The sequence below is a fragment of the Mobula birostris genome, chromosome 1 (assembly GCF_030028105.1).
Source record: "Mobula birostris isolate sMobBir1 chromosome 1, sMobBir1.hap1, whole genome shotgun sequence".
Lineage (NCBI taxonomy): Eukaryota > Metazoa > Chordata > Chondrichthyes > Myliobatiformes > Myliobatidae > Mobula > Mobula birostris.
This window is the reverse complement of record NC_092370.1, coordinates 171,934,093-171,955,267: the sequence shown is the minus strand read 5'-3', so window position 1 is coordinate 171,955,267 and position 21,175 is coordinate 171,934,093. Positions and strand designations below refer to the sequence as shown.

At 40.4% G+C, this 21,175-nt stretch overlaps 1 protein-coding gene across 10 annotated transcripts in view; it reads left to right on the top strand.

Moving 5' to 3' along the window:
- LOC140201653 (spectrin beta chain, non-erythrocytic 1-like) overlaps nucleotides 1–21,175 on the top strand; it is a 325,497-nt gene that overhangs the window by 216,272 nt on the left and 88,050 nt on the right. For all 10 annotated transcript variants that reach the window (XR_011886936.1, XM_072266114.1, XM_072266104.1 and 7 more), the window contains 6 exons: nucleotides 12–102; nucleotides 8,906–9,052; nucleotides 12,158–12,421; nucleotides 14,523–14,741; nucleotides 14,849–14,938; nucleotides 18,308–18,586. Coding sequence is in view for 9 of the 10 variants with exons in the window: in XM_072266114.1 (XP_072122215.1) it covers nucleotides 12–102; nucleotides 8,906–9,052; nucleotides 12,158–12,421; nucleotides 14,523–14,741; nucleotides 14,849–14,938; nucleotides 18,308–18,586 (1,090 nt within the window). In the remaining variant the exon portion in view is untranslated. The remainder of the gene's footprint in view (nucleotides 1–11; nucleotides 103–8,905; nucleotides 9,053–12,157; nucleotides 12,422–14,522; nucleotides 14,742–14,848; nucleotides 14,939–18,307; nucleotides 18,587–21,175) is intronic.

Here is a 21,175-nt window from a genome sequence, read left to right as displayed (position 1 = left end):
CATTGCCCTAGGTACAAAAATAATAGGAAGCAAGCTGAAGAGGTGACTGCACATCTTAAAGATAACCGAGATCTTCAGCATTTCCTACAGAACTGTCAAGAGGTTTGTGATTAGATCAAATTATGCCTGTAACTTTTCATCACAATTTTTACAGTTCAATTCAAGCACTTTCTTAAGATTTCAAAAGGATTGAGTGAGGACAGTCAGGAGATTCTGTGCATCACACATCACTAGGAGACATTGGAGTGTGTGTAGCTAGTGAGAAATTTCAAAAGGGAGCAATAGGGTCAACTAGGAGACATTGGGTGTGCGTAATTAGCCACTTGGCAAATTCCAATAAAAAGAAGTTAGGTTTATATGGAATGGCCATTGTGTGAGTGAGCCAGTGTTAGAGTGGGGAGTTCAGGCTGTGGCTCATAGAGGCTTCAGCAAAGAGAGGTGGAGACTGCAAGTAGATCGTTTTCATTGAATTTTTCGTTCTTTCTTTATTGCACAATTAGAGCAGTGGGGATGCCCAGCTGAAAGGTGGAATGCTCCTCTTGCAGGATATCGGATGGTAGGGAGGCCCTCAGTGTCCTTGATGACTTTGTCTGCGAGAAGTGCATCCAGCTGCAGCTTCTCACACACCATGATAAAGAATTGGAGCTTGAGCTGGATGAACTATGGATCATTAGGGAGGCTGAGGGATTGATTGACAGGATATATAGAGAGGTAGTTACACTCAAGGTGCAGGACACAGGCCACAGGAAGGGGAAAAGGAGATTGGCAGCCAGTGCTGCGTACTCCTGTGTCTCATCCCCTCAATAACAGATGTACCGCTTTGGATACTGTTGGGGATGACCTAGCAGAGGAAAGTAACAGCGGTCAGGTCTCTGGCACTGAGTTTGGCTCTATAGCTCAGAAATGAAGGGGGAAGAAGAGAAGAGCTGTAGTGATAGGTGATTCAATGGTTAGGGGAACAGACTGGGGGGTCTGTGGAAAAGAACACACTTCCCAGATGGTACGTTGTCTCCTGGTGCCAGAGTCAGAGACATCACAAATCAAGTCCACAGTGTTTTTTAGTATGCAGGTGAGCATCCCGAGGTCGTGGTCTACGTTGGTACCAATGACATGGGTGGGAGGGATGACGAGGTCCTGCAAAGTGACTTCAGGGAGTTAGGTGCTAAGCTGCGGGACTGTGATCTCAGGATTTCTACCTGTGCCATGTGCTGGTGAGGCCAGAAATAGAAAGATAACACATGACTAAGCAGATGGTGCAGGAGGGAGGGCTTCAGATTTTTGGATTTTTGGGCTCTCTTCCAGGGAAGGTGCGACCTGTGCAAGCAGGATGGTTTGCACCTAAACTGGAGGGGGAGTAATATCCTTGTGGGAAGGTTGGCTGGCGCTGTACGGGGGTAGGCGGGGTTTGACTAGAGTTGCACAGGGATGGGAACCAGAGTCAGAGCAGACAGTAAAGTGGTTATAGGGAAAGGTGTTGTTAAGCCCACGTACAAAATCAAGAAACGAAAGATTGAGCATGGTGAGACGAATGTTCTAAGTTGTGTATACTTCAATGCAAGGAGTATTGTAGGAAAGGCAAATGAGCTTAGGACATGGTTCAGCACATGAAATTATGACACTATATCCATTAGTAAGATTTGGTTGCAGAAGGGTCAGGACTGGCAGCTCAGTGTTCTGGGGTTCCTTTGATTTAGCATGATATAGCAGGAGGGGTTAAAGGGGGAGGGGTAGCATTACTAGAGAAAGTGTTACGGCAATGCGCAGACAGGACAAACTTGAGATCTTGTCTAGTGAGGCTATATAGGTGGAATTGTAAATAAGAAGGGGTTGACCACGTTAGTAGGATTATGTTATAGACTATCCAATAGTCAGCAGATTTAGTGGAGCAAATTTGTATAGAGATTCAGATTATGAGAACACTCAGTCCTCTTTTATTGTCATTTGGAAATGCATACATGCATTAAGAAATGATACGATGTTTCTCCAGAGTGATATCACAGAAAACAGGACAAACCAAAGACTAACACTAACAGAACTATGTAATTATAACATATAGTTACAGCAGTGCAAAGCAATACTATAATTTGATGAAGAACAGACCATGGGCACGGTTAAAAAAAAGTCTCAAAGTCCCTGAGTCGATCGACTCCCGAGTCCCCGATAGCAGGCGGCAAAAGGGAGAAACTCCCTGACATAAACCTCCAGGCACCGTCAACTGGCCGATGCCTTGGAAGCAGCTGACCCCAGCCAACACTGAGTCCATCCATCTGAAAACTTCGAGCCTCCGACCAGCCCCTCTGATACAGCCTCCCGAGCGCCATCCTCTGCCAAGCGCCTTCGACCTCGCCCCGGCCGCTGAAACAAGCAAAGCCGAGGATTCAGGCCTTCTGCTCCGGAGATTCTGGTTACCACACAGTAGCAGCGGCAGTGAAGCAGGCATTTCAGAAGTTTCTCCAGATGTTCCTCCGCACTCTCACATCTGTCTCCATCAAATCAGAATTGTGCACGGTCCCCTACTTGACAGATTACAGACATCATTCAGTGGAGAGGTCGCGCGCGTGCTGCCGTCACGCCACCATCTTCTCCTCCTCAAGATTGTAGACTTCAGCAAAAAAAAATAATGTTGTGATAGTAGGTGATTTTAAATTTACCACATATTGATTGGGACTCCCATACCGTAAAATGGCTGGATGGGAGAGCTTGTCAAATGTGTTCAGGAATGTTTCCTTAATCAATGCATAGAAGTCCCAGCTGGAGAGAGTGTGATACTAGACCTCCTATGGGAATGAGACAGGGCTGGTGGCAGTACTTTGTATAGAGAAACACTTACATCTAGTGATCATAATGCTGTTAGTTTCAATATAATTATAGAGAAGGGTAGGTCTGGTGTTCAGGATGAAATTCTAGATAGGAGAAAGGACAATTTTGATGCTATTGAAAGGATCTGGTGAGTATGGATTGGGGCAGGTTGTTTTCAGGCAAAGGTGTACTTGGTAAGTGGGAGTCCCTCAGAAGTGAAATTTTGAGAGTACAAGGTATGTATGTTCCTGTCAGAATAAAAGGCAAGGAAACTTCTTCACTCAGAGGGTCATGAGAGTGTGGAATGAGCTGCCAGCACAAGTGTGCATGTGAGTTCAATATCAATGTTTAAGAGAAGTCTGGATGGGTACATAGATGGTAGGGGTATGGAGGGCAATGCTCCCAGTGCAGGTTGATGGGAGTAGGCAGTTTATATGGTTTCAACATGGACTAGATGGGCCGGGTTCTTTGCTGAACTTCTCTGTGACTCTAACAAGCTTAGAAAACCTTGGTTTTAAAGAGATAGTGAGACCTTGGTTAAGAAGAAGAAGGAGACATAGCAGGTTTAGGCAGGAAGGAACAAATGAGGTACTTGAGGAGAATAAGAGTACTTAAGAAGGAAATCAGGAGGCTAAAAGAAGGCATGAGGCTGCTCTAGAAGACAAGGTGAAAGAGAATCCCAAGGCTTCTACAGATATACTAAGAACAAAAGGATCACAAGGAACAAAATTGGTCATCCTTGAACATCAGAGATGGGGATTTCTTAAGTGGATTTTTTGCATCTGTATTTACCGGGAGATGGATACAGAATCTATAGAAGTGAGGCAAAATAGCAACAGTGAGGTCATGGAGTGTACTTTGGAATCAGTGATTGCAATTCTATCAATTTCAAGATAGTCATAGAAAAAAGTTATGACTGGTCTTAAATTTAAAGGCCTAAATTGGCATCAGACAGGAGCTTTTGATAATTGATTGTGAGAGGCTGTTTTGCACATAAGGGAGGCCTTTAAAAGTGAGATAAGAAGAGTTTAGAGGCGGCATTTTCCTGTGTTCTTGTAACTTCATTAGACACAAGCAAGGTACTGGAAAGCTGGAGGATGGCTACTGTTGTGAATTTATTTAAGAAAGGCAGCAGGGATAAAGCATGAAACTATAGGCCTCTGAACCTCACGTCAGTTTGAAGTGACAGGATTTATTTGCATTTGGAAATACAAGCACTGATTATAGATAATCAACATGACTTTGTGCATGGGAAATAACATCTCACAAACTTGAATTTTTTGAAGAGGTGGCTAAGAGAATTAAGAAGGACAGGCTAATTGCAAGGTTGCTAAGGTCCCACGTGATTGTCTGTTCCAGAAGATCATTAAGAGATTAGCTTTATTTGTCACGTGTTCATTTAAACATCAAAACACAGTGAAACACATCGAAACACATCTTTTTTGCGTCAATGACCAACACAGTCCAAGGATTTTGCTGGGGGCAGCCCACAACTGACACCATGCTTCTAGCACTGATATAGCATGGCGACAATTCACTGATCCTAATTATGTACATCTTTGGACTGTGGAAGGGAACCAAGCACCCATGGAAGGGAAGTATAAACTCCTTATGGACAGTGGTGGGAATTGATCGCTGGCGTTGTTAAGTGATATGCTAACTGCCATGATACCGTGCAACCCTGAACACATCAGAATCACAATCAGAATCAGGTTTATTATCACCGGCATGTGACATGAAATTTGTTAACTTAGCAGCAGCAGTTCAATGCAATACATAATCTAGTAGAGAGAGAGAAAAAATTAAATAAAACATAATAATAAGTAAATCAATTACGTATATTGAATAGATTTTTTTTAAATATGCAAAAACAGAAATACTGTATATTAAAAAAAAGTGAGGTAGTGTCCAAAGCTTCAATGTTCATTTAGGAATCAGATGGCAGAGGGGAAGAAGCTGTTCCTGAATCACTGAGTGTGCGGCTTCAGGCTTCTGTACCTCCTACCTGATGGTAATAGTGAGAAAAGAGCATACCCTGGGTGCTGGAGGTTCTTAATAATGGACACTGCCTTTCTGAGACGCTTCTCCCTAAAGATGTCCTGGGTACTTTGTAGGCTAATGCCCAAGATGGAGCTGACTAGATTTACAACCTTCTGCAGCTTCTTTTGGTCCTGTGCAGTAGCCCCTCCATACCAGACAGTGATGCAGCCTGTCAGAATGCTCTCCATGGTACAACTATAGAATTTTTTGCGTGTATTTGTTGACATGCCAAATCTCTTCAAACTGCTAATAAAGCATAGCCACTGTCTTGCCTTCTTTATGACTACATCAATATGTTGGGACCAGTTTAGATCCTCAGAAATCTTGACACCCAGGAATTTGAAGCTGCTCACTCTCTCCCAAAGTGAGCTTTTTGGTACAAAATTTGCTTGGTGGAAGAAAGTAGAACGTGATGGAGACGGGGAAAGGTTTGATTTTCATAGTAGAGGCCATTTGTATGCTCTAGGGATTGGTGCTGTGTTCTTGTTATATGTGTATACAGTGGATTCCAGTTAATTGGAATACTTTGGAACCAATACATTTTGACCCAATTAAGTGGCTGCCCTAATTAGACAAAGTTTCATGGACATTGTTAAAAAGGTATAAAAAAAGATAAACTAGCATTTAATTGAGTAACAAATTTCGTATTTAAATAAAATAAAGACAAATTAGAACACTACCAATCTACTACAGTAGTATAAATCTGTGTATCAGTTCCTATTCGTTATCGATAGAGGAATTCATCCTGTGTACGCTGCTGTGTTCTTTTGATTGACTATAACAAAATCAGCACAGTCCCCTAGTGCAAAGAATAGACCCTACTCATTGTCTTGCTGCATGAAGTAATGTCATAATCCAACAGTAAATTTCCTGACTTTGTGTTGTCATGAGATCAAGTTTAGATGTGTCATCTTCATCTTTCTTGCCTTGATGTTTTGATATAATAATGTCAATGGTTGTGCCCTCCAGATCTTTATTTCTATTAAAATTCCACAATTTCATTCAAGATGTAACATTCCGGAATTGTAACATTCAAGATGATTGTCAATACCTTCAAGTTCTTCACAGTGTCTAACTTGTTGAAGTAGTGAAATTGTTTCATTTTCATTACAGGCTGTTTCTGGCATCTCCAAGCCTGAATGCTTGAAACCACAGTGAGCAAAATAGTTCTGAAATGTCTTATGCTAGTTAGAAACTGCTTGTCAACATTTTCCTGTCACAATTAAGTGGCATAGTGTCCCAAATATGCAAGGGGAATCCCAAATATTTTCTTGATTAGTTTTTGTTCTTAAAGAGTTGTCCCAAATCAATGCTGCCCCAATTAACCAAAGGCCCAATTAACTGGAATCAACTGTATAATAATGATTTGGATGAGAATGTAAGTAGCCTGATTAGTTAGTTTGCAGATGACACCAGAATTGTTGAGCAGTAAAGCAAGTTGTTTGAAGTTACAACTAGGTGTTAATCAACTAAGAAAGTGAACAAGGAATGGTGGATGGAATTTAACTCAGACAAGGGTGAAATGATGCATTTTGAGATATTAAATCAGGGCAGAACATATGCAGTAAATGGAAGGGCTCTGGAGAATGTTGGTGAACAGAGAAACCTTGGAGTACATGCATAGCTGCCTGAACATGGCAGTAGGATAGCGAAGAAAGCATATGGTATGCTTAGGAAGAGATATAGTCAACTGTACCTCTTCCTATAGATGCTGCCTGGCCTGCTGCATTCACCAGCATTTTTTGTGTGTGTTGCTTGAATTTCCAGCATCTGTAGATTTCCTCGTATATGGTATGCTTGCCTTCATCAACTGAGGCACAGAGTATAAGAGTTGGGGTATTATTTTACAGTAGTACAAAATTTTTGGTAGGCCATACTTGGAGCATTGTGTGCAGTTCTGGTTGCCGTACTACAGCAAGCATGTGATTACGGAAATGATTCATAATGATGGGGCCTTGGTTGGCAGGCTGGGTCCATTTTCCCAGGAGCAAGGAGGCTGGGCAGTGAAATAACAGAAGTATATAAAATTATGAGAGCCATAGAATGGGTAGATAACTAGGGTCTTTATTTCCCAAGCTAGTGATATCTAAACCAGGGGACTTGACTGGAAGGTGGGAGGGAGAAGATTTAATAGAAATCTATGGAGTAAATTCTTTACACAGAGTCATCTACATCTGGAATGGAGGTGATGGAGGCTGCAATAATTACAATGTTTAAGAGGCATCTGGACAGGTATTGAAAGACAAAGGCATTAAGACATACCAAATTATTATAGGCTCGTGGAATTACTATAGATAGACATGATGATCTGCATAGATTCAGTGGGTCAAAGGGCCTTGTTACTATGCCACACAGATTTACAGCCCTGTGAATCTAATGCCACTGAACCAAGAATAAAGCTCTTTGAAATCAAAAATAAAATAGTCAGGAGAAGATGGTGGCGCGATGCAGCTCGCAGTGGCCACTCCAGTGGTGATGTCTGTTATCCGTCAGGTAAGGTTCCGTGCACAATCCTGATTTGAATGAGACGGACGTGAGAGCACGGAGGAACATCTGGTGAAATTTCTGAAATGCCTGCTTCACTGCTGCTGCTACTGTGTGGTCCAGAATCTCCGGAGGGGAAGGCCCCAAGTCCTCAGCTTTTCTTGTTGCTCGGCGGTCAGGTCGGGGTCGAAGCACTTGGCAGAGGATGTTGCTCGGAGAGGCTGTGTCAGAGGGGCTGGTCGGAGGCTCGAAGTTTTCAGACGGACTCAGAGTCCGCTGTGGTCAGGTGCTTCTAATGGTGCTGCATCGGCGAGTTTGCGGCGCTTGGAGGTTCATGGCAGGGAGAGTTCCTCCCTTCTGCCGCCTGCATGGGATGATGAGTCTATTGGGACTCTGAGACTTTTTTTTACCGTGCCCATGGTCTGCTCTTTATCAAATTATGGTATTGCTTTGCACTGCTGTAACGATATGTTATAATTATGTGGTTTTGTCAGTTTTAGTCTTGGTTTGTGCTGTGTTTTCTTGTGATATCATTCTGGAGGAATGTTGTATCAGTTTTTAATGCATGCATTTCTAAATGACAATAAATGAGGACTGAGTGTCCTCATGATCTAAAAACAATTACTGGAAATATTTGGAAGGTCTGGCAACATTTGTGGAGTGAAATAGGTAATGTTTCATGTTCATACATGTTTGTCATCTCATCAAAGTTTTCTGGTTCTTCCTAAACCGTGTGTAAAATGCAACCCAGCTGATTAGAACATCATTCAGCAATGATCATTATATTTGTACTAATGTTGTCATAGACTGTTCAATCATCTCTATCTGCTTATCTTTCTGAAGCCATGTCATTTAGCAAAGATGCATTCAACGCCCTACTCCATTGATGGACATGAAACCATTTAATATTCTTGCCAATGGTTCATGCTGTGAGGTAGGAAGAAGAAAATCACAGTCCTTTTCGCTCTTGAATCCAATTAATACAGTTTAATTAAGCAATTAAATTAAATCTGATGTCTAGAGTAGGCAGTGTGATCATCTCTGCATGAGTCAAACTAGAATATATTCTTTGAAAAAAAGTTTAAGCAATTGACATACTAATTTGACAAATTGGGTGGTAGGGTGGAGATGCATTTCTACTAAAGGAGGTGTAAGGTGTTCCTTCCCCCCAATAGCCTGCGGGTCATCCTTGGGCAAGGTGTGGTACCTGCTTATTCCCCCTGATCAGGGTCACACGAAGCCATGGGAGCAGGTGGTGGATGGTCGTATGAGCAGCTGGTGCATATCACAAGTCCTGGTTATGTGACCACAGATGCCAGGCAATCTCTGAAGAGTATTGATAATGGCTGGTGTCACTCGTCTTGTAAGGGCGCTGCCCAGAAGAAGGCAAACCACTTCTGTAGAAAAAATTGCCAAGAGCAATCACAGTCATGGAAAAACCATGATCGCCCATGTCATACTGACACGACACATAACAAATGAACGAATGAGACAAAATTCAGCATCCAGCCTCTTATTGTGCTGTGATCTTTCAAGCTATAATTAATATGGAAATTGTTTGTTACCTGTTTTTCCCTTACAGCTTACTTTTTGGATCAATGAGAAGATGTTAACAGCCCAGGATACTACTTATGACGAAGCTCGCAATCTTCACACAAAATGGCAGAAACACCAAGCATTTATGGCTGAGCTGGCATCAAACAAGGAATGGCTGGACAAAATTGACAAGGTGAAGCAAGGCTGTCCTGTTTAAATATTGTCAATGTTGGTTCTTGTGTCATGTATTTTCCTGGGAATAAATCCTACTTAGTAGGACCTAACAGAGGACATTTAAACACCATTGTATTTAGACATAATAATATATGGACAAGATTTTCTAGTTTGTTCATAAACAATAATCCAGAAAAAATGATACTGACAAATCAGATAAGGTTGTTAAATAACATTTTTTGCCTAGGTTTTGCTGAAACTCTTTCTATCTTGATGAGATGTTCTAGAAAATTTCTTTTCCTTGGTATGTTGGTAGATAGATAATCAAAATTAATTTTGTATTAAATAACAGTTCAATTTTAAAACTTGCTCCAATGTTTCCCACCCCCGTCTTTCTCATTGTTCTTCTAGTTCTATAACATTTTGAGATACCTGCGTTCCTCCAACTCTCATCTTTAGCCCATGTTTGCCCTTGGTAGATGTACTTTCAACACTTGTGGCCTTACTTTTTGGAGTTTCCTGCTGAACTGCCATCTTTTGCCTCCACCTTTAAGGCATTTCTCAATATCTTTACCTTTTACAATAATATTTAGTCATTTACTCTTGTGTAGGTCACTACCAAAATTACTTAATAAATGGCTTTTCAAGTGGCAATAAAGTTTATACTACATGAACAAAAGTACAACATAAAACAGAAGTTATTTTTGCTGTAAATTGATTTTGAGAACCTGTGTTTTATAAATTTAATGGAATCTGTCAATAGTTTATTATCCATTATCCACAGAGTAAATATTTCCATACAGTCAAAATAATAATGAAATTCTTTAAAATCATGTGGAAAACATTCCCCAGTGTGCTAATCCATTTGCATTTTAAATGGAATGTAAATTGTTTTTAGTGACTTACTGTACCTTACGTAATTTGGATATAAAATATGTCAAGTAGCTGTAGTGACATTTCATCTTTCATTTCTGACATCATCCACAACTTAACATCAATTTTCATTTTAATTAATTATCTTATTGATAATTGTAAGTAAAATCCCAGCAATTCTTATGATGTATATATATTTACACATTTACTTAAATAAATTTGCCTTCTTTTGCTCGTTTTTAGGGAAAAAAGACAGCAATTTCAGTTGGAAATGAAGATGATCTAAACAAGTAATATATACTAAAGACAAATAGAGGATTTAATCCCCTTAATCCTATATTTACATGAAAAACAATTTAAAAACTCTAATTAGTGCAGCATGTAAATATTTTACGATTAGTGTAGGATATTTAGGAATTGTTTTTATTTGGGTTTGGGATTGTTTTCACAGTCCCAAGTCGGCCTGATCAAATTAATAGAAGTTTATGTTGTTGGCTTTAATCACACCTGCATTCAACTTTTGCTATTATGAATTACACTTTCAGTAATTATAAGTAATATTCTAGCAGTGCTAATAATGTATTTCTTTCCTCATTTAAAATAGAACATAGAACAGTACAGCACAGTACTGTCCTTTCAACCCACAAAGTTGTGCCAACATTTTAACCTACTCCAAGATCAAACAAACCTCTTCCCCTAACATAGATTTTACACTATTCACAACACCGTCAGCCTTTGTGTCACCTACAAACATACTAACCCATCCCTCCTCCTCCTCATTCAAGTCATTTATGAATATCAAAAGAGCAGGGTCGCAGAACAGCTCACCATGGATCACCACTAGTCACTAACCTCCAGCCAGAATACGCTCTGACTGTTACCACCCTCTGCCTTCTGTGGGCTTGCCAATTCTGAATCTATGCAGCCTAGTATCCCTGGATCCCATGCCCCCGTCTTTCTGAATGAGTCTACCATGGAGAACCTTGAAGAAAGCCTTACTAAAATCCATATACATCATATCCACCGCTCTTCCTTCTTCAATTTGTTTTTTCACTTCCTCAAGAAGGATCAATCAGGCTCATGAGGCATGAAACAGCCATGCTGAATCAGATTATGCTTCGCCAAATGCTCGTAAGTCTTGTCTCTGAGAATCCTCTCCAATGGTTTGCCCATCATTGATGTAAGACTCACTGGTCTTTAATACCTAGGATTATCCGATTACCTTGAACAAAGGAATAACAGTTGCCAACTTCCAATCTTCTGGTACTTCTCTTGCAGTCAGTGAAGATGCAAAGACCTTGCCAATGGGACAGCAATCTTTTCCCTTGCTTCTGTAGTAACCTGGGGTACATCTCATCCGTCTCCGGGGACTTATCTATTGTAATATTTTTCTAAATTTCCAACACATCCTCTTTCTTAACCTCAACGTGTTTCAGTATATTAGCCTGTTCTATGCTGACTTCACATTCATCAACATCCCTCTCACTGCTGCAAAGTATTCATTAGGGACCTCTCATAACTTGTCTGAGTCCAGGTATATTTCTTCTTTTATATATTCTCCTGTCCCTTATAAATCTCCAACCTGGCTACCTTATAACTCTCAGGAGCCCTGAGAGCTCTTTGCTTCTTAAACCTTAAGTATACTTCCTTCTTCTGCTTGACTAGATGTTCCACATCTCTTGTCAACCATGATTCCTTCATCCTACCATCTTTTCCCTGTCATAATGGAACAAAAATATCCAGAACCCTATGCAAGTACTCCCTAAACAACCTTTAAATTTCTATTGTACGTTTCCTTGAGAACATCTATTCCCAATATATAGTCCCAATTCCCTGCCTGATAGCATCTTAATTAGCCATTCCCCAATTAAATACTTACCTATACTGTCAGCTCTTATCCCAGTCCAGGGCTATGTTGAATGTTAAGGAATTGCTTCTGAAATGCCCACACAACAAGGAAGAATTTGACTGCCCCTGAATTATATTTGACTATTAATCTAATAGGAGGCAGGTTGCCTTAGAAGTGAATTCAATGCACTTTTCATTAGACATATAGAGTAACACACTCAAAATGCTGAAGGAACTCAGCAGGGGTCAGGCAGCGTCTGTGGAGTGGAATAAAGAGTCAACATTTCAGGCTGGGATCTGCTGAATTCCTCCAGAATTTTGTGTGTGATGCTCTGGATTTACAATATCTGCAGGATTGCTTGTATTTATCATGACATTTTTTTTTGTGCTGTACCATTATCAGGAAGGAAAGCAGCTGATGGATGAGAAGCCAAGTTTTAAACTAGTTGTCTCGGAGAAACTGAAGGAACTGCATGATCAGTGGGAAATCCTGGATTCCACCACTAAAGACAAGGCTGACCGGCTGTTCCAAGCAAACCGATCAGAGCTTTTCTCACAGGGCTGTGAAGACCTGAACAAGTGGATGGATGACCTGGAGTCACAGCTACATTCTGAAGACTTTGGAAAGGACTTGACCAGTGTCAATATCCTGCTGAAAAAGTTACAGGTTATGACTCTATTTACTATTTCTCTCTCTACACGGATGGCTCCTGACATGCATTTCTTGTTCGTATGTAAACTAGTTTAACTGGCTAGATCAACTAGGTTCCACTGGATGTTTTGTAGAAACATTTGAAATTAACGGCAAGTGCAGCTTAACAATTGATTTTCTTCTCTTTCCTGACTGGAAAAAGCATTGGCATATCTCTCCCTAAATTATCTTCATGGCCAAATGTAGGAATTGAAGCTTCACATAGGAAAGATGATAGGCCAATTTGCTCCCTAAAAAGACATTACCATTCAGAGTCCTGCTGAAGGGTTTCGGCCCGACTGTACTTTTCCCCATAGATGCTGCCTGGCGTGCTGAGTTCCTCTAGCATTTTGTGTGTGTTGCTCAGATTTCCAGCGTCTGCAGATTTTCTCTTGTTCACCATTCAGAGATAAGCCTAACTGTGACCCAGTTCCTTCCATCAGGCATTGCAATTAATAAAAATGATCAATCTCAGATTTAAATATCAGTGATTTAATTCTTCAACTGGTTTAAGCCTTCAACTCTGAAATGTTAATGTAAACAGCAGCAATTCATAAATTACCCTGGGACCTGGGAGGCAAAGTACCACCTGGGTTTCTTTTTCACACCCCCAGAATCTCCAGTCTGCTGCTCTAACCATGGACTCCCCTATCATTACTGCTCTCCTCTCCTCCTCCTTTCCCTTCTCAGCCACAAAGCCAGAGGCCTGCTTGCTGCAGCTTCTCCCTGGAAGCTAACTCCCCCCACCACCACCACCCCAACAGTATCCAAAGTGGCATACTTATTATTGAGGGTAACAGCGGTAGGGGTACTCTGCGCTGGCTGCCTAATCCCTGTCTTTCTCCTGACAGTTACCCAGGTACCTGCCTCCTGCAACTTATGAGTAACTACCTCCCTATAGCTCCTATCAATCATCTCCTCATCTCCTCATTCTCACAAATGAGCCAAAGGTCTCAGATTGCAGCTCCAGTTTCTTAATATGGTCTCTAAGAAGCTGTAGCTCAATGCATTTAGTGCAGATGTTGATATCAGGGAGATAGTCTTCCCATAACTCACACAATGAACATATCACTAACTCTGTACCCACTCTCTGCCCACTAGCTATATACTGATAGACAAAGAAAGACAACTTATTAGAAACTAATTTAGAACCTCCGACTGTTTTTACCGAAGCCTGTAGAGCCACACCACATACACGTCCCCTCTTTTTATTGGTGCAAATAAAACTCACTCCTGACAAGACTTGTCTTTTCAAATGGGTGCCACTTCACAGTGATGACTCTCTCTCACTTGCTACTTCAAACAGCACCCACTAGTGGACAAATTGTGCACACAATCAAAAATACTGTGAAGATGATCGTAGTTATGCAATGGAGTTATACATAAGTAGAATAATTATTTTTCAAGCCCCTCTCAGGTGTTTATGTTTACTTAATATTATTTATAATTGAGATTCATTGGTACATAATCAGAGTCCTTATTTGCTATGGCACTCATTATGGAAACTCCAGCAGTATGAATTTGCTGAGTGCATATTGAGTTGATGTATGTCTATGATCCACTGCGCTGTTTCATAACACTTGGATATTAGATAGTGTCTTACTCAAATAAGAACAATTTACTATAACGTAAAAATATCCTGTCTTGATTTTGCTCACCTGTATTTAGAGAAGTATCTCAGGAATTGATAGTCATGAACTGCTGAATTAAACTCTGCTTGGCCTTTTGTTGGTGATCACGCTAATTTGTCAATTATATAACATGTCTATTATTATATTTAAGAATGATTCAGAAACATTATTTTCAAAGTAATTTTGTGGCTCTCAAATCGTCTTCTCTGAAAGTCCTTCAGCTCTATCTGTTGCTCTTGTCTTTTTGCCAGTTTTTAAAATTTCATTTCAAATTATGGAACAGACGATGACTTTCACATAAAGACATCAGAATATGGAATGTGATAAAACCTGATTTGTCATCAAGCAGACATGTGAGATGATATCTAACCATTCGCCAGCAGTCCTGGTCTTATTTCCCTTTTTGTCAATTAAATGTATGAATGGATTGTTTTGGTTGTGAACAGATGACAGAAAATCAAGTGGAAGTGCGACAGAAAGAGGTGGAGGATCTTCTAAGTCAGGCCACAATTCTCTCTCAAGAAAGACAATTGGAGACTGATGGGAAGGAAAAGAAAATAGAGAAGAGGTTCTTACAGCTGATGAGCCCACTGCAGGAACGGCGTCAAAGTCTTCTCGCATCAAAGAAGAGCTTTCAGTTTTATCGGGATCTGGAAGATGAATCTGTAAGAAGTTACAGTAATTTTTTCACAGATTAACTAAAGTCATGAATTGCACAGATATTAATTAAAGTAATTTTTGAATATTTATACCTTCACATGTTCTCTCTCAGCTTTGGGTGAAGGAACGGATGCCCTTAGCAACGAGTACAGACCATGGCCAGAATTTGCAGGCAGTGCAGCTCATAATGAAAAAGAATAAGGTAAGTCATGTTAATTGAAAGCTTCCATCAAGCATTTCAATGAAGTTCTGTACATGGAATATTGAACTCAAAGAATAACCTTTATTTGTCTGTTGCTTTTAAAATGATAATTTTGATTAACTTATGTTTGACTAGAAGTTTAGGCACTGGACTGGCTAGAGCTAAGGTCTACCCTGTTTTATTTCATCATTGTGTGTGAGTTGTTACATATCACAAATTATCTCAATATAGAGTCTGATATCCCACTACTGCTGTTAAATCATCATGTAAAGGACTTTGAAACAGTATGGTTTTCATCATAATTCCTTGATAGTTATAATTGTTGTAGGGGAATTGAGGCAGAGAATTAAGTGATCCTTTATGATCATACCATAACACTCATTCCTGTTGATTAATTCCACTGAAATTTTCACAAAACATCTCACAATCTTCAGGTAAGCCAGATCCGAGGTGGTTGGCAACGCCGAGCACACCACCCACAGGATTCTTGCAGTTGTACATGGCACACCTCCACATTTGTGGGCTTTGAAGAAGCTGGATAATTTTGATTGCCAATGACATTAAAAAAATATTCAAAAACCTGATAATTTAAAAAGTTAAAAATAAAACACCGGCTTGAATTACTCTGTGAGGTAAGATCAAATGTTGACAAGGATAACACAGATGAATACATAGATTTTAAGAAGGAATACAAAAATGAAACGGTCAACAGCAATGTGGATAAGCTTAAAGGCAGAAAGTGGAGGGTAGGCGTAATATTATATTACCAGACCAGAAGATATAGACAGTAGTGTTTCCAAGGACCAGTGTTGGTGCAACTACTTTATTTTTTATAAATAATTTAGAGATGGAACGGCAGGTCAGAATTTCCAAACTTGAGAACGACGCATGGCTTGTCAGCTGAGCATATTGTGTTGAGGAAAATAATAGACTGCCATATCCTGGCAGAATGGGGAGATGAGATTCAGAAGAAATTGTCAGAGAAGGATGAAGGAGTTCACTTTGGCAAAAAGAATAAGGGACACATACTGTATCTAGAGGTTGTTCAGGTTTGGAGGGAGCTGGGTGACTATATGTATATAAATCCTAGAAAGAGACATATGTTAAAAAGCTGGTTGGTAAAATATATGAACCACTAGATTATTAAACAGATGCTCAAAATTTAAGAGCAGGAATGATATATTGAACCAATATAGACCAGGGAAAGGTGGAGAAATGACACAAAGTGGTTTGCTCAACTGTGGGCTTGGTGGGTACAGGGACAATCAGAATCGTTGCAATTAACTCATTTAAGTCAAAAATATTTAAATAATCTTATACATCGCACACTGTCACAGTTGTTGCTCCCCATTCAAGTGAATGAACCAAGTACTAGATGGCATGGTGGTGGAGTTCAGAAGTTTGCACCTCATCACCATCTTCCATGAAGAGTGCAGCACTGGACGGCAATGATAACACTGGACAACAAATTTCTTCAAGAGTGTTGCTTACTCAGAATTTTTTTTGTTGATTATAGACCACATGAAGCTAACACAAGTATAATTTCAGACTACTTGTATCACATTGGAATTTGGAGAAACAAGAAATTAACTTTTATTGAATATAATGTGTTTAATTGCATAATGGTGCTGATGCTTTGCCATACTTCAACTAAGCTAAAAATGTTTTTTTGGTATTTTTCATCTGTAGTCAGTGTCTGAGGCTTCTTGCTTAAGTGTCCCAACAATAATCAGCCAGCATTGATGGATTCCATGGATCCCAGTTGCCCTGCATTTCTCCATGGCTACAATGTCCTGGTGAAGCCTTTCACCATGCTCGTCAAGATCTGCAGGGAAGAAGTCTAAATGGGAATGCAGAAAATGAATCTTTAGTGACATGTTGCACTTCATGGTTTTGTATGCTTGAGGCATGTTGTCAATCTACTGCACATAGTTTGGTGCTCTGTAGTTGCCAAGAAAATTTTTGACAACATTCTTGAATATCTTCTATATGATTTTGTTCGGACCCACTAAAAGTTCTTCATACCACCTGTCATTGATGACCTGTTTGATTTGTGGACCAAAAAATGCCTTCCTTAATCTTGACATCAGATATTCTGAATTGAATTATGAATTGGAATTGGCTGGTCTGATCAGAGGGGATGATGAGACGGCCTACAGGGATGAGGTCCAGCACCTGGCTGCGTGGTGTGCCGACAACAATCTGGCACTTAACACCCAGAAGACCAAGGAGATTGTTGTGGAATTCAGGGATGCCAGGAGTCACACTCACGTCCCCATCTACATCAACGGAACTGTAGTGGAGCATGTATCAAGCTTCAGATTCCTTGGTGTCCACATTTCCGAGCATCTCACCTGGTCCCTGAACTCCTCCATCCTGATCAAAAAGGCACATTAGCACCTTTATTTCCTGCGGAGCCTGAAGAAAGCTCACCTCTGTCCCAGGATACTGACGGACTTTTACCACTGTATCATTGAGAGCATACTCACCAACTGCATCTCAGTGTGGTATGGCAATTGCCCCTTATCGGACCGCAAAGCACTCCAGCGTGTGGTGAAAACTGCCCAGCGGATTATCGGCACCCAATTGCCCACCATTGAGAACATCTACCATAAACGCTGCCTGGATAGGGTGAAAAGCATTATCGGGGATGCATCTCACCCTAACCATGGACTTTTTACTCTCCTCCCATCCGGTAGGCGCTACAGGAGCCTCCACTCCCGCACCAGCAGACACAGGAAGAGCTTCTTCCCTGAGGCTGTGACACTGCTGAACCTCTCATCACAGCGCTAAGCAGTATTGCATCTGTATTATACTGTCTCAGTACTTTTATATTTGTGTGCTGTAGCACTTTTTTATTCACAGTTATTTTGTAAATAACACTATTCTTTGCATTCTGGTCAGATGCTAAATGCATTTCATTGGCTTTGTATCTGAACTCGGCACAATGACAATAAAGTTGAATCTAATCTAATCTAACCTAAAATATAGGCAATTTCAAAAAATGGTGTGTGATTGGGAAATTTTATGTTCATTTTCATGGTCAGCAGCCCAAAGTCTATAAATTACACCCAAAAGTATTCAGGAAGCAAAATCTTTGTTGTCCAGTGTAATCAGCTGTGAGGGAGTGTGGGAGGTCTACAGAAAATTTTGAGTCTGCACTTGAAGAAAATTTGCATTACGAACAATTAACATTACTGTTTCACTTCTGCGAATTCTTCAAAACACAATCCATCTGATTTTGTTTGTCTTTTCTTCTTCTGGGAGAATAATTAATAGCAAATTAAAGTTTATGATTATTTGGACTTCGGAAGTCCACTTGGGTACCTCCACTATGTTGCAACTATGATTTCTCTTTTGTTTCCACAGACTTTGCAGAAGGAAATTCAAGGGCATCAGCCACGTATAGATGATGTGTTAGAAAGGGGAGAAAAGATGATTGCAGATCAAAGACCCGATGCAGGTACTATTGAAGAGCAATTGGAAGAGTTAAAAGGATTGTGGGACAAGCTACAGGAAGAAGCAGAGAAAAGGCAAAAGCGTCTGGAAGGTACAAATGAAGCCCAGCAATATTATCTTGATGCTACAGAAGCTGAAGTTTGGATGAGTGAGCAGGAACTCTACATGATCTCTGATGATAAACCAAAGGTACTCATTTAACTATTGGCCTGTTGTCTCACTGTTGCATGCTGGGTACCCAAGGGGAGTTGGTTGTTAAAGTGTTAATAATCAGATTTCAATGGTTTCGCTAAAACATGCATCCAGCATAAGTTGGAGGACTTGGAAATGTCCTGAAAAGAAAACAAAACCTGTCTTATGTAAAGGAACGTTTATGAAAGGAAACAAATGAAAGTAATGATATTAAGCATGGCTGATCCTCAGTCCTGGGATCAAACAAAGTAGGGATCTTCTAAATATGGGAGTTAAATATTAAATTTAGAATGATTATTAATCAAATAATTTGTTAAAACAATTCAGACATATTATCCCCCCAATGGGCAGGGTGGCATTGAGGATATGCAGGCAAATTAAGGAAAGATGTAAAAACAATAGGGTTGGTGTCATGTGGGACTTCAACTTCCATAATACTTTATACTTTATTGTCGCCAAACAATTGGTACTACAACATACAATCATCACAGCGATATTTGATTCTGCACTTCACACTCCCTGGATTGCAAATATTAAATATTAAAGATATTAAAAATAGTTAAAATTAATAAATACTAAAAATTTAAATTATAATTCATAAATAGAAAATAGAAAAATGGGAAGTAAGGTAGTGCAACAAAACTGAGAGGCAGGTCCAGATATTTGGAGACTACGGCCCAGATCCGGGTCAGGATCCATTCAGCAGTCTTATCACAGTTGGAAAGGAGCTGTTCCCATATCTGGTCGCACAAGCCTTCAAGCTCCTGAACCTTCTCCCGGAGGGAAGGGGGATGAAAAGTGTGTTGGCTGGGTGGGTCGTGTCCTTGATTATCCTGGCAGCACTGCTCCGACAGCATGCGGTATAAAGTGAGTCCAAGGACAGAAGATTGATTTGTGTGATGTGTTGCGCCATGTTCACGAACTTCTGCAGCTTCTTTCGGTCTTGGACAGGACAACTTCCGTACCAGGTTGTGATGCACCCTAGAAGAATGCTTTCTACGGTGCATCTATAAAAATTAGTGAGGGCATAGGATCAATGATGAATTGGCTGTTTGGATTCAGAACTGGCTTGCCCAGAGAAGACAGGGGGTGGTAGTTGAAGGAACTTATTCTAGTTGGAGGTCTGTGGTTAGTGGTGTTTTGCAGGGATCTGTACTGGGACCTCTGCTGTTTGTGTTGTATATAAGTGGCCTGGATGAAAATGTAGATGGAACGGTTAGTAAGTTTGCAGATGTTACGAAGGTTGGCAGTGTTACGGAAAGAGTAGAAGACTGGCAAAGAAGACAGCACAATCTAGATCATTTGAAGATATGAGCTGAGAAATGGTAGATGGACTTTAACCAGGCTAAATGTGAAGTGTTGCACTTTTGTAGGTCAAATGCAAAGAGACAGTGCACTGTTAAGGGCAAGATTCTTCACAAAATTGATGACCCTTGGAGGGTCAGACACCCTGAGCCAATAGGCTGGTCCTGGACTTATTTCCTGGCATAATTTACATATTATTATTTAATTATTTATGGTTTTGTATTGCTATATTTATACTCTATTCTTGGTTGGTGCAACTGTAACGAAACCCAATTTCCCTCGGGATCAATAAAGTATGACTATGACTATGACTATGAGCAGAGGTCTCTGAAAGTGGCAATACAGGTTGATAGGGTGGTTAAGAAAACATATGGCATGTTTGCCTTTATTAGTCTAGGCACTGATTGCAAAAGTCAGAAAGTTATGTTGCAACTTTATAACACTCGAATTAGGCCGCCTCTGGAGAACTGCATGCAGTTCTAGTCGCCCCATTATAGGAAGGATGTTGAGACTTTGAAGAGGGTGCAGAGGAGGTTTAGCAGGATGTTGCCTGGATTAGAGGGCATGTGCTATAACAAGAGGATGGACAAAGTTGGTGTGTGTTTTCTAGAGCAGAGCGTGAGGGGAGAACTGATAGAGATCTATAACATTATGAGAGGCCTAGACAGAGTACACAAGCAGTGTCTTTGTCCCGAGGGCATGCATTTAAGGTGAGGGATGGTAATTCCACTGGAGATGTGAGGGGCAAATTTTTTTTACACAGAGAATGGTGGGTTCCTGGAAAGTGCTGCCTGGGATGGTGGTAGAGGCAGAAACATTAGAGACTTTTAAGAGATATTGTGAGGAAAATGGAAGGATATGGACATTGTGTAGGCAGAAGAGATTATTGGTTTGGCACAACATTATGGGCTAAAGGCTCTGTTCCTGTGCTCTACTGTTTTACGTTCTCTATATTCAAAATAATGCAAAGATGGTCAGAATACATCAAAGACCTATACAACGACAAAGACCGAGAGGACAACTCTGATATTGGCAACACAACAAGGGCCTGGCAATACTGAAAGAAGAAGTGAAACATGCTATGAAGAAAATGCATTCCAGTTGAACTGTATGAAGCGCTAGAAGATTTTGGTGTAGAGAAATTAACAATTTTATTGAATAGAATATACAACAGTGGCAAAGTACCAGAAGATTTTTTAAAGACAGTATTCATTGCACTGCCAAAGAAACCAGGTGCAACAGAGTGTGGACAACACAGAACAATTAGTTCAATGAGCCACC